The sequence below is a fragment of the Pelobates fuscus genome, chromosome 3 (assembly GCF_036172605.1).
Source record: "Pelobates fuscus isolate aPelFus1 chromosome 3, aPelFus1.pri, whole genome shotgun sequence".
NCBI classification, from domain to species: domain Eukaryota; kingdom Metazoa; phylum Chordata; class Amphibia; order Anura; family Pelobatidae; genus Pelobates; species Pelobates fuscus.
Window position 1 is genome coordinate 217471073 of NC_086319.1, and position 14877 is coordinate 217485949.

The window sequence follows — 14877 nt, forward strand, 5'->3', positions numbered from 1 at the left end:
AACTGTAGAACAATTCCAACACATTTCTAGCTGTTGAATCATTTGGAAAGCTGATTAAATTGAAGCCTTTATTCCTAAACATATAGTGCCAATCTGTTCCATAGCGCTTTACGATTATAGAAAGGGGAAAGGTGAAAAGTGAAGTTGACCCATGAGGGGGACCTATGAGGATTTGAGTTAGGCAGATATTTATCTTGGGTGTCTTGCCCGTGGACAGTTATTGGTGAGGTGGTCTGACCAGATTCAAACCTGGGTTTGCCAGTTCTAAGGCAGAGACATTGCCACTCCTCTAACCAGACGATACCTTTGTTACGAACAATGAAAATACATTAGCAGAAAAAATGAGATATTCAAGATCACTTATATTGGACTACAATTACCAGTTTGCCAGTACCTCAGTATTGGGCCTGGTCCAGCGCTAGTCTCCAAATGAGGCCCTCTAGAACAATGTGGCCCAGTCCTCTAACGGGACTGGATTGTGTAACTCTTACATATCTGGGATCCTTACCTGACATGCTGTCTTCTCCCTTCCAAGTCTGCACAGTAGCACTGGGAGAGTATGGTTTAATTTCACTTTATACCAATACTTGAAGAAATCCAAGCAGGACTGGAGAAAACAGCCCAAAGTGAGCACAGTCAGATCCCCACAGAAGCTACTCTTAAGGGCAGATGAAAACATATATGACCGTGTTGGTGTGTCTATAAGTCTGAAAGTGTATGTGGCAGTGTGTGTGTGTGTGTGTGTGTATCTGGTTGTTTGTATTTGGAAGTGTGTATCTGTGAGTATAGATTTGTGTATGCTACTGAAATGCAAAACAAAATGTGTGTCTTTTAGTGTGTATCTCTGTATCGAGGAGAGTGTGTGTGTGATCTAGATTTGCATTATCTACAGTGTATGAAAAGTCACTTTGTGAGAATATAAATTTGCAATTTTTACCCTTTTTTGTTGTCATTAATAAAGTCTGTTTGAACATATTACATAGAATAGAGCTGTGAAGGCAGAAGTGGGACCAAATGGATAGTGGCAGAATTTGAAACATAGCTTGTCTATAACAATTCTGTTTAAAGTGATTTACCTGTTGGATTGACACAATGAGTTCGATAATGGATATCACACTGAACAAACAATTTTTGCCCTCCTCGGTTCTCTAAACGTTTCAGAAATGCGTTTGTCTGCTATTAAAAAGCGATTCATAATTCCATCTTTGTGGGAATATATTTTGTATCTCTCTGGCTGACTTACTGGAGGAGAAAACAAGAGACTGAATACTAGTGATTCTTACATAGCTCTTCTTTATTGTACTGTGAAGAGAGTAAATACTGTTTTTTGTGTTTTCTTCCAAAGATATCTTCACTCAGCTATGATCATTTACCGGGATTTAAAGCCCCACAATGTCCTACTGTTTACTTTGTATCCTAATTCAGCAGTCATTGCTAAGATTGCAGACTATGGCATTGCACAGTACTGTTGTCGAATGGGTATCAAAACACCAGAGGGCACTCCAGGTAAGAAATTCATGCATTTTAAACAACATATCAGTTGTGGTTAAAATATATTTGTTTATAATATAGATTATTTGTGTACTTGAACATAAAGCTATTTTGAAATGCTACAAAATGAAAATTTTTCCATTAATTGGGTGTCTGTTTTCAGCCAATATTAAAGGGACACTATAGGCATCCAGACCACTTCATCTTATTTAACAAAATAGCATTAAAAGTATAATAGTGTTAAATAATATAGTCTGCAGTAACCAATTCAGATTATTTTAGGATTACTTATGATTAGTGTTTTTTGTTGTTTGTTTTTTAGGTTTTCGTGCACCAGAGGTTGCAAAAGGAAATGTTATTTACAACCAGCAAGCTGATGTTTACTCCTTTGGGTTGTTATTGTATGACATTCTCACGGCTGGAGCCAGAATGGTTGAAGGCATTAAATTTCCCAATGAGTTTGATGAGTTGGCCATCCAAGGAAAATTACCAGGTACAACTTGTATTCTTAAAGGTTCAGTTCAGGATGTAATGACTGCCCATTATTTTTGTTTATTTTATGCATTATACATTAATAATTTGAATTACCAAACAGACAACTTTAATCTCCTTTGCAAACTGATTCTCACTCAGCAAGACCTATCTGAAATCTCTCAGGCAATGTTTAGTCTCCCATAGGTTTAATTATATTTTACACCAACACGAATAGCCTAGAGACAAGACCAAAGGTTCTAATACTAGTATTTAAAAGCTTGGTGACATGAATTGTTTAACAGCATGAACTAAGTTAAAAGGGTAATCCAGGGGGCGTGGCTTGGAGGCCGTGAGACATGGCAGCTTAAACAGAGTGCTCCCCGCAGGCTTGCCGCGAATCCTCATCCATCCGCTCACTGAAACCACAAAATGGGTAAAACTCATCGTGCCTCACACGTCGGTAAGCCCGCCGAAACACCCAAGGGAACCCCGGCTTCCTCGCTGCATAAGTACCTGAGAACCCCGGCTTCCTCGCTGCATAAGTACCTGAGAACCCCGGCGGACCTGGCTTCACAGGCCTCAAATGATTCCGGGACCTCGTGGGCCTCGCACCCGCACTCCTCGAGTTCGGACACCACACAGAGTCGCCTAACTCCCTCTCCCACCTGGAGAGCACACCGGAATGGGTGACCCTGATGCTGGCACTACCCACCAAGACAGACCTCAAGGAGGCGAACACGGAACTCCGAAACTACATCACCTCGGAGCTTCACTCCCTCCACGAAGACCTCCAAGGCCTGCACCAAAAAGTCTCCCAGCTAGAGGCAGACAGTGATCACCTGACCACCGCACAGAATGCTACTACTAACACCCTGTGCAGATGCATGAGACACAACTACGCCAAATGGCCCTACACCTCAAGGACCTGGATAATAGAGGGCGCCGACAAAATATCCGGATCAGGGGGATACCAGAGGACCTGGATCAGGACACCCCGATCCGCGCAACCCTCACAGGACTGTTTAACAAACTCCTTGGACGCCCTGAAACCGCCCATATCGAATTTGTACGGGCACATAGGGCACTGAGACCCAGGGGCCCACCAGAGTCCCCACCTTGGGACGCAATCTGCTGCCTGGCCAGCTATCAATTAAAGGAGGATATCCTACAAAAGGCCCGAGACACTGGCCAAGTCCTGCTGAACAACATACCTCTGCAACTGTACCCTCGGACTTATCACCAGCAACTCTGTCATACAGGAGAGCACTTAAAACCATAACTCGGGTCCTGCAGTCCAATAAAGTATGCTACCGCTGTACTTTTCCCACGGGACTACAGGCCTCTACTCCTAATGGCCCGTTTGTGGTGAAGAGCCCAGAGGATCTGGCAGATTTGACCGCGGACCTACAACTACCACCCATACATCTGACATGGCCGGGGGGGGGGGGGGGGTGGTACCTGGAGTTGTTACATGTTTACCGGGCTACACACCGCAAAACTCTCCGACGCCCGGCAGAGCAAAACACTACCCGATTGAGGCCTTTGGCCACCACAGAGTAGGACGAGGATGGAATACTCACCCAACAATAACACTTGAAGCCACAGGGGATACGTGGGCTCCAGACGAGGTCCGGTTCGGGAGAGGTTCGAAAACGAACGGCACCAGGAGCTGCTGAGGTCCCGGGCTCCTTGGATAGGACCCGCGCGGAGGCTCCCGGCCTCCTCCGCTTTCCCTCATAGGACTGAGCGCCCACAGATAGGCGGATGGGACTTGGCGGACCACTGGTGGATTCCGCCTAGCCTTGTCCTCCGACGCTCATTCCTAAACCGTCACTTTCAAGTGACAGGATCGTTTCTGTACATAGTTTCCCCTACCTGTCTTCAGGTGGGAGGCACACAAGAGCGTCATACGGGGACACTTCATACAAGAGGGAGCAGAACTCAAAAAACAAAGAGAAGCCCGACTCACTGAAATTATAGAGAACATACACAAACACGACACGCTACATAAACAAGCACAAAACCCATCCCACCAAGCATGACTACTACAACTATGACGTGACTTGACCTCGCTGCTCCACTCCAAACACCACAGGAAAGTACTCAGACACAAGGCCTTTTTCTCCCTACATGGAAACAAAAGCGGCAAAATTCTAGCTAGAATGCTGGCGAAACGGCGCCAGATGACCTATATCGACAAAATTAGAGACAAACAGGGCTCAGTACGCGGCCTACCGACAGAGATCTTGAAAACAGTGAGAGCTTACTACTCGGAGCTCTACTCGCTCCCCCAACCACAGTCGGAAACAGCGACCACTCGCTTAAAAAACTCCATCCAGCAATACATGCAAACACACAAATTACCTACATTAGATCAGTAGGTCACAGACCAACTAGACAAGCCCATCTCAATGGAGGAACTGGCACTTGCAATAAAACGCACCAAACCCGGTAAGAGTCCAGGCCCAGATGGCCTGCCACTCTGCTATTATAAACGCTTCGCGGACAAACTATACCAGCCAATGCTGTTCTCGTTTAACGCGGTAAGAGAAGGCCATCACTTCCCCAAGCAAGCGTTGACAGAGCACATAACCATCAACCCAAAAGAGGGCAAGGACGCAGAGCACTGTGGGAATTACAGACCCATCTCCCTTATCAACTGCGATATCAAATTTATGGCAAAGATCTTGGCCATGCGCGTGCAGCCGCATATCCCCACACTGGTCCACCCTGACCAGGTCGGGTTTGTAGCAAACCGTGAGGCTAGGGGCAACACCATTAGGGCCCTTGCCCTCATGCACAACAAGAACAGAGACACCGGGGGCCTCCTTCTGCTGTCTACTGACGCAGAGAAGGCCTTCGACAGGGTGGGATGGGAATACTTGTTCCAGATCCTTACCCATATGGGACTCGGACCCCACATGCGCAGCTGGGTCGAGGCCATGTACGACAGGCCCACGTCCCACGTCCCACGTAATAGTGAATGGGGCACTAACAGATGAGTTCCCCATTCATAATGGCACCCGTCATGGATGCTCAATATCCCTGTTGCTCTTCGTCCTTGCCCTTGAACCCCTCCTGATAGCGATACAGACAGCACCACGACATCACAGGCATAGAAACGGGGGAGACACACCACAAAGTGGCCGCCTATGCAGACGACCTCATTTTTTTGTTTCTCGACCAGAGATCTCCCTCCCCAACATACTTCAAGCCTTCAAGACATTTGGAGTCATCTCCAATCTAAAAATAAATTACTCCAAATCATACATCTTGAATGCTGACCTGCCCAATAGCCGAGCCTCCCCTCTCCGCGCTAGCTTCCCATTCCAGTGGGCAGAACATAAAATACGCTACCTGGGTACGTGGCTGACCAAACAGAAGGAGGACCTATACAGGGAAAACTTTACCCCTATGCTAAGCTTATTCAAGAGAGAACTAACAGAATGGTCCTACCCACATATATCGTGGCTGGGAAGGATCCAAGTTATTAAAATGAACCTCCTCCCACGCCTACTCTATCTGTTCCAGACGCTCCCCATAACGATCCCCAAAGGATTTTTCACAGCTTTACGCTCGATGACAGGTAGCTACATATGGAACGGAAAAAGACCAAGGATTAAGTTCCAGGCCTTTACACAACCCAAGGAAAGGGGAGGGCTGGCCATCCCTGACTTCCACTTATACTACACGGCAGGACACTTACAGAGAGTCATGGAATGGACCAAGACCAACGTCCACGAACTGTGGAAGGTGGTAGAAGAGACGGAGACGGCGGGACCAGTTTCGGTCCTACCGTGGTGCTCTGGGGGTGGACTCAGCCGGGGATGCTCCTCTTTAGCACAACATACCCTACGAGTATGGCACAGGGCGTCCCGGGTACACGGACTAACCCAACACCCTTCACCCCTGCTGCCCTTAATTCACATCTGATCTGAGCGCCTTCAGGGACATCATCCGCACACCCACCCCCAGACTACATCACATATACACACACACTGGCCGGAAGACACTTCCTAACCTGACGGAGAACGCACCCCTTACATTCCTACAAACCTTTAAATACAAACAGCTGTCGAACTACATAGACTCCCTACCCAGGGGACGAGCCCATGCTAGAGTGCAACCTTCGAAGAGTGCTGTATACACCCAGACCCTCTACCCCACGGCATATCATTTATATACTCGCTAATACAAAGGGAGACTCCGACGGAGATTCCTGCCTTCAAGGGAAAATGGGAAACTGCACTGGGGAAGACATTTACCGAAACAGAGTGGGAAAAAATTTGCTACCTCATACACCACTGTTCTACCTTCACCAAGACACAAGAGACGGCATTTAAACTGCTGAGCTACTGGTACCGTACCCCATTTAAACTCCACACAATTGACCCCTCACGCTCCGACCTATGCTGGCGGTGTGGAGAGGCAAAGGGCACTACACTACACTTATGGTGGGAATGCCACAGAATTAAACCGTTCTTGAAGGGCATACACGCCATCCTAGAGAAATTCTCAGACGCACCTCCGCCACTGGAGCCAGCGGCGATGCTACTACACCACACAACCGTACCCAGATACCGATACCAGAAGTCCAAGACTATTAGGATCTTTAATGTGGCCAAACAGGTAATACCACAATACTGGAGACAAGATAGGTCCCCTCTTCTCAGGACATGGTTCAACCAAATGGAAGAACTCAGGGCGATAGAAGAACTACACTCGGGGGTGACTAACACCACCGCAAAATACATGGAGATCTGAACACACTGGATCGTATCCACCACACAGGCAGACTTCACCGCCCGACTAGACGCAGAGGACCCACCTGACAGAACTGACACCCACGACTGACCCAGCCAACCTACCCCACTCATTTCCCCGCATAGCCCGCATCCTCCCCCCCCCTTTTTTCTCCTGCAAACCTCATTTGGGCCACAGACCCACACTCCGAAGAAACTAGGACATATCTGACCACTTGACAGTGAAATCATGAGTCCAATAGGCATACATCACACAAAGCTCGCGGTGACTTACAGGTCACTGACGCAATACTAATCGGTCACCTCCCTCACTCAACAAGACAAGGCCGCGCACACACTAGACCTAGATGCCCTGACTGGAACTAGATGGGAGGCAGTGCACAATCAAACCACGCAAAAATAACAATGGAAGCCTTACCACTGTATTACTGAACAGGGACCTGCGAGTCCATCACTGATGTGGGCCTGCGTGCCCGAATACCCACTTGTTTTTTCATACATGTTCTGGCACACGTCGTGCTTCAATTACAATACTATCGAAGAAACCTGCGAGTCTCACTGTGAATGTCAGATGTGCTTCAGTTACGATACGCTTGGAGAGACCTGCGAGTCTCACTGTGAACATAAAATTATAATAAAAATATATTTACCAAAAAAAAAGGGTAATCCAGAGATGGACCGTGATCACAGTGCATCAGATACACCTTGCTGATGATGCCCAAAGAAGGATGAAACGATTGTCTGTGATTGCTGTATCTTTTGTGCAGAGAGAACTTACCAGTACTTTGGATCTGGGCATATACAAAGGATATACACTGGGCACAACATTAAAATCACCTGCCTAATATCATGTAGGTCACCCTTGTAGTGTAAAAACAGCTCTGATGTGTTAAGGCATGGATTTCACAAGCCTCTGCATGTGTCTATCTAGTGATATCTGGCACAAAGATGTAAGCAGCAGATCCTCTGCTGTCCTGCAATCTGCAAGATGAGGCCTCCATGGATCAGATTTGTTGTTCCAGAAAATCTCATAGATGCTCAATATGGATTGCAATCTGGGAAATGTGGATGCCAAGGCAACCCCTTTAACTCTGTAATGTTTCTGAAACTATTGCTGAACAGTTTTAGCAGTGTGGCAATGTGAAAGAGGCGACCTACCTTCTTTTCATAGTGCATCCTGCTGCCATGTAAACAACACACTCGCACCTCGCAATCTACTTGAAAAACCTATTCATTAGACCAGGTAAGCTTCTCTCATTGCTCCATGGTCCAGTTCTGACACCCTTGACCCTGATGCAAGTTCACTGGTTGTCCTTCCTTGCCTCACTACATACCAGGAACACCCCACAAGATTTGCCATTTTGGAGATGCTCTGACCCAGTTGTCTAACCATCAGATCACTGCGATTTTAGGAAGCCATATCTTTGGCGAAATGTGTCATTGCACTTTTATAAAGAATATCAAGGACCCTCCTCCTTGAAATATTGTAGTTCACCACCAGCAGTCTTCATTTTACTAGGCTTTACTTATGCTTACTCCATTCCAAGGAAAGCTACACTGTTGCACTCACAAAATGTGAATTATATATTCACGTTAAGGGTGTCTGCCTGATGATAATAAATAACAATTTATATTCATTATTTTTTTATATCATTATATATAGTGATGTCCCGAACAGTTCGCCAAGAACCGTTCGCCGGCGAACACGCGCAATGTTCAGTCCGCCCCCTATTCGTCATGGAGGTGGGGGGGTCTGGGAGGGAGGGTCTGCTGCTGATTGGCTGGAATGTGTCTGCTGACTGTGAGGTACAGGGTCAAAGTTTACTCAATGATGACGTATAGGGGCGGACCGAACATCGCGCGTGTTTTTCAACATGCTATGTTCGCCAGCGAACGGTTCCCGGCGAACTGTTCGGGACATCACTAATTATATATCATAACATTATATCTAATTAAAGTAACTCGACTATGTCATCCCAGAAAATCCGCTAAACGAAAACTCTTGGAATAAACTAATTCAATCAATGTCTACATTTAACCCCTTTGGCTCCAGTGTCTGCAGTTTAGGGATCTAGTATGTCTCACATTGACACACAGATTTCATCCTATCTCCAATCTGGATTAACAGAGTAGCATGTCATATTTATTTATGTTGTGACAGTATCACACTATGTATTGTTTGTGTATTTAATACTGGGCAGCTGTATCCCACTCTTTCTCTGCATGTTTGCATATAAGCCTGATCCCACCATTAATGACAATCCAGATACAGCAAACCATGATTATCATTTTGGCCTTCTTTGGGCCTCGGTGAAATGTAGCTGATACCCCTTCAGACACTGTGAGCACAGTGTCCACATTTGGATTACCTTTTTAACTTAAGAACTGGCAGAGAATTTATGAACAAGCAAAAGCTCAGAGAAACCTTAATAACATGCCATTTGGTTAGTCCCTGCATACTCCTCAAAAATTGTCTACTTGAGCTATTACAGAGAATACCGACAGCACTTGCATATCAGATTGATCCCGCCCATAGGGTCAGTCCGGATCCGAAATGCAAATGTTTACTCTGTAAGATGAATATCTCTTTAATATCCTAGGAGGTGTTCATTAAAACTCTCTGAAATATTTTGCCTAAAGGCAAAAGCGGATTATTTTATTGAAATAATTTATAGTGCATGTTGTGTGCACAGTTCTTTAACGTTCAATTGAAATGTTGGTTATTTAATTTATTTAAAAATATTTTAGATATATCAAGATCTAATAATGTAATTCCAGAATAATCTATTTTCTAGATCCAGTGAAAGAATATAATTGTGCTGCATGGCCGGAAGTTGAAGTATTAATTAAAAAATGTTTGAAAGAAAACCCCCAGGAACGTCCTACTTCTGCCAAGGTACAGTTTTAATAACATTGCAGAATGTCAAAACAGTCTGTATTAAAGAGATGTTTTGAAAATACTCCTCTCTTCAACTGTCCTTTCAAATAGCAGATTTATTGTAGCACCTATTGACAGAGTTATTCACTAAAGTGCAGAGTGAATTTCAAATGCAAAGTAGCCAAACTGGAAAAATTACGATGTATGTTTTCAGTTTGACTAACATGGTCTAAAATGTGAAATTCCCTTTGCATTCACATTTCAATAAATAAACATATGAATGCCTATAAAAGGTTACTCCAACTCTTTAAAATGCCGCAACATGTAACACCCTAAAGGCTGATCAAGAATCTTATATAACATTTTTGATATTACATTTTTCACTTTGACCTCTAACCTATTATCTTTCAGGCACTCATACCACGTGAGGTAGACAGTTCTCACCCAGCACTATATAGTTGTCATAGATCCTATATGGACACTTGACAGGAGTTATGTACCGTCTCATTTAACATTGTATACAATTGCTCATGTAGATTACTTTAGATGTGACCTTCTGGATATTTCCCCATCCATCCCACAAGACCACTGTATCTCTTTCCCATAATGACACATATGGTTTTGGTAACCTTATGTGATTAACCCATTCTTATAGGTTCCCATGTAGATACAATATTTGATACTAAGTTCTTCTTTGTGCAGTTGGCCTCAGACTTGCCAATAAAGCTTGCATATCTGAAGGTATCTTAAATAAATAGGTATCCTATTCACTCTTAGGGAACCAAGAGACCACTTACTTTTACATAGAGGTCCTGTGACCTCTGAGCCCTTGCTTCTCCTTAACATTTAAAGTGTATAGTGAATGTAGAGTGTGTGTTTGTGTAGTGGAATTAGTGTGTAGTGGATGTAGTGTGTGTATAGTAATTGCAAAGTGTGTGTTTGTGTAGTGGATGCAGTTTGTGTGTTTATGTGGTGGTGGATGATGTGTGTGTGTTTGCAGGGCCAGCGCTTCCTATGCTGCATCTGCCTGAGCACTCTATAGAGAGCCTCTGGCGGCTGCAGCACTGCCCGGGCCAGCGCGTCCTTTAGGGCGCACAGGCATGGGGGCGAAATATATGAGGGATCGGCAGGAGGGAAGCACACAGCGCTCCCTCCTGTCAGCTCCTCAGTGTAGAGTGGCCAAGTTCTGCTCTGGTCCGCGGTACAGGAGCATCAGTTTTCTGTACCCGGCCGGACTGACAAGAAGTGCTTCCTTTCCGTATGGCCGGGTACAGGAAACAGAACAGTACAGTGGACCGGGGGGGGATAGAGGGAAGGAGAGACCACCCGGGGAGGTGGGGAGAGACTACCTAGGGAGGGGGGGAGAGAGAGGGGAGGAGAGACCACCTGGGGAGGGGGGGAGGAGAGACCACCTGGGGAGGGGGGGGGGAGGAGAGACCACCTGGGGAGGGGGGGGGAGGAGAGACCACCTGGGGAGGGGGGAAAGGAGAGAGGGAAGGAGAGACCACCTGGGGAGGGGGGAAAGGAGAGAGGGAAGCAGAGACCACCTGGGGAGGGGGGAAAGGAGAGAGGGAAGGAGAGACCACCTGGGAAGGGGGGGAGAGGGAAGGAGAGACCACCTAGGGAGGGGGGAAATGAAAGAGGGAAGCAGAGACCACCTGGGGAGGGGGGGGAGAGGGAAGGAGAGACCACCTGGGGAGAGGGGGAGAGGGAAGGAGAGACCACCTGGGGAGAGGGGGAGAGGGAAGGAGAGACCACCTGGGGAGGGGGGGGAGAGGGAAGGAGAGACCACCTGGGGAGGGGGGGGAGAGGGAAGGAGAGACCACCTGGGGAGGGGGGGGGGAGAGGGAAGGAGAGACCACCTGGGGAGGGGGGGGGAGAGGGAAGGAGAGACCACCTGGGGAGGGGGAGAGAGGGAAGGAGAGACCACCTGGGGAGGGGGGGAGAGGGAAGGAGAGACCACCTGGGGAGGGGGGGAGAGGGAAGGAGAGACCACCTGGGGAGGGGGGGAGAGGGAAGGAGAGACCACCTGGGGAGGGGGGGAGAGGGAAGGAGAGACCACCTGGGGAGGGGGGAGAGGGAAGGAGAGACCACCGGGGGGGGGGGAAGGGAAGGAGAGACCACCTGGGGAGGGGGTGAGGGAGAGAGGGAAGGAAGGATAGACCACCTGGGGAGGGGGTGGGGGAGAGAGGGAAGGGAAGGGAGGAGAGGCTACCTGCGGAGGGGGTGGGGGGAGGCAGGAGAGGCTACCTACGGAGGGGGAGGGAGGAGAGGCTACCTACGGAGAGGGAGGGAGGAGAGGCTACCTACGGAGGGGGAGGGAGGAGAGGCTACCTACGGAGGGGGAGGGAGGAGAGGCTACCTACGGAGGGGGAGGGAGGAGAGGCTACCTACGGAGGGGGAGGGAGGAGAGGCTACCTACGGAGGGGGAGGGAGGAGAGGCTACCTACGGAGGGGGAGGGAGGAGAGGCTACCTACGGAGGGGGAGGGAGGAGAGGCTACCTACGGAGGGGGAGGGAGGAGAGGCTACCTACGGAGGGGGAGGGAGGAGAGGCTACCTGCGGAGGGGGTGGAGGGGAGGGAGGAGAGGCTAGAGGTGGTGGGGGGGAGGGAGGAGAGGCTACCTGCAGGGGGGAGGGAGGAGAGGCTACCTGTGGAGGGGGGGAGGGAGGAGAGACCAGTAGGGGAGGGGGGAGCTCTTAATCACAGGGGGTAGGAGAGAGCACTAAGTGATGGTGGGGGGGTAGGAGAGAGCACTAAGGGGCAGGAGAGAAGAGTTCTAAGGGACAGGGGGAGGAGAGGAGACCACCAAGGGACGGGTGGGAGTGAAAGAGATTATTAAGGGACAGGGGAGTGGAAGACACACAGAGAGGCTAAGGAAGGGGGGGAAAGAGAAGCACAGAGGGGTTCTGGAGGGAGACACACAAAGGGGTTGGGGGGAGTAAGACGCACAAAGAAGTTGGGAGGATGTAGGAGACATCCAAAGAGGGGGAATAAGAGACAAACAAGGGGCTTGCAAGAGATACACTAAAGGGGATGTATGACGCAAAGCAAAAAACATTTTTTTTCCAGTCCCCTCTCAGCCCCTATCCTACCCCACAAACTCTCTTTCACAATATGCACACACACACACACACACACTGCTTCCCTATACATACACCAAAACACACATTGCATCCCTACACACACACACACACACACACAAACACACCATGCTTCCCTTACACACACAGAAACACATAATGAATCCATTACACACAAAGACAATGCATCCCTTGCACACATACACAGAAACACACACTGCATCCTTTACAAACAGAAACACACAATGCATCCGTTGTGGATGTGTAGTGGATGGTGTGTGTGTGTGTGTGTGTGTGTAGTGGATGGTGTGTGTGTGTGTGTAGTGGATGGTGTGTGTGTGTGTGTGTGTGTAGTGGATGGTGTGTGTGTGTGTGTGTAGTGGATGGTGTGTGTGTAGTGGATGGTGTGTGTGTGTGTGTGTGTGTAGTGGACGGTGTGTGTGTGTGTGTGTAGTGGATGGTGTGTAGTGGATGGTGTGTGTGTGTAGTGGATGGTGTGTGTGTGTGTGTGTGTGTGTGTGTTTGATTGTGTGTGTGCTAGGGGGTATTTTGTTCTGTTGAATTTTTATAAAAACATTTTTAAAATGTATTCCCCTCTCCCAGCCTCTTACCTGTAGTCCGGAAGGGAGGACACTGGATTCCCTGATCTGTTAGGCCAGCAAAGAGGGGCTCAGCAGTCTGCATCTTCCCTCTGCTGGCTCTACTTCTGTAGCGAGCCTGGCATGCATTGCGTGGCGGGAGCATTGTCATGGCAATGCTTTACAGTCACGGCTTGTGAGAGTGCTGGAGAGGGAGGTAAGTATATCCTGGGCCCTGCTTGGAAGTCAGCAGGGCCCGCAGGGGCATATATATATTTCTATTGGTACTCTCTCTCTCTCTCTCTCTCTCTCTCTCTCTCTCTATATATATATATATATATATATATATATATATATATATATATATATATATATAGATATAGATATAGATATAGAGAGAGAGAGAGAACCAATAGAAATATATATATATATACACGCACATTGTTGGGCGGAGGGACCGGACACGCAGGATTACCAGTGCAGTCCGGGCCCTCCGTGACAACCGTACTGGGTCCCGGCTATTGATGGAAAAGCTACCTAGTGTGATGTTATTATTACATTGTTCTCTGGCAACTTGCACACATTTCTGTAGTCAGATGAATATATCATCACCTGTGTGAACACTATCTGTGGGAAGGAATCCGCTAATGGGATACAGCTCTAGCCGTTGTTTTTTTTTGTTTCTTTTTAAAACCAACATCATGTCAACCAGCAATGTTTTGGAAAATTAGCCATTTTTACTTTTGTGGAATTCTTTGTAGAATTCTTTAAGTTCTGCTATTGTGTGTTTTTTTACCTTTTCAGTAGTGGGCTAGTACCAAAGCTATGTTACTGTACTGAAGTTATGCAGCTCAGGTTTAAGGAGCGTTACAGCCTTTTTCAAATACCATTGACCATTAAAGCATAGAATGCGAGTTGACAGAATTCTTGGAGGGGAAAACACAGTAGTTGAAAGAAAAAGCATAACAAGCAAGGGCATTTTTCAAGCTTTAACTTGCTAAACAAGTCATATTTTAAATTTTCATTTTCATTTGTTTGTGTTCACCGGAATTTCAGATTAGCCTATGTCTTCCTTTCAAAAAGTGCTGATAATAATTGGTAGAGACCAATTAGTGGTACTTGCAATTCAAGCATTTTGTCCAAGGCTATATTGATTTTTAGACCTCACATGAACTTGTCTCTCTAAGGGTCTTTATTGGATCCTGCATAGTCAAACTAAATATTTTGAACATTGTCTGGTTTATTTCAACTTTCTAAAAGCTTAATATGATCGTGCAGATGTTGAATGACCATTCTTGCATTTTATGGACATGATGAAGGCTTATGATGATCTTTTTGCAATTGAATGCATCTGCTATAAATAATATGTATTTATTAATCAAATTCCACAGAGTTTTACAATGGGTGGACTACCAAACATGTAATTGTAACCAGAAAAGTCAGACGGACAGGAACAGAGGAGTTGAGGGCCCTGCTCAATGAGCTTAAATGCCTGAGGGAGTGGGGTACAGGGACACAAAATGTAAGGAAAGTATTAGAGAAGTAGATTGGTAGATTAGTATTTATTGACGACTTAGTGTTGTTTTTTTTTTTTTTTTTTAAATGACAGT

General features: G+C 46.9%; 1 protein-coding gene across 1 annotated transcript in view; it reads left to right on the forward strand.

Moving 5' to 3' along the window:
• The window catches only part of LRRK2 (leucine rich repeat kinase 2), a 245907-nt gene that overhangs the window by 185302 nt on the left and 45728 nt on the right, over window positions 1-14877 (forward strand). The window contains exons 41-43 of the mRNA XM_063448081.1: window positions 1346-1506; window positions 1814-1984; window positions 9524-9624. Of these exons, the coding sequence (XP_063304151.1) occupies window positions 1346-1506; window positions 1814-1984; window positions 9524-9624 (433 nt within the window). The remainder of the gene's footprint in view (window positions 1-1345; window positions 1507-1813; window positions 1985-9523; window positions 9625-14877) is intronic.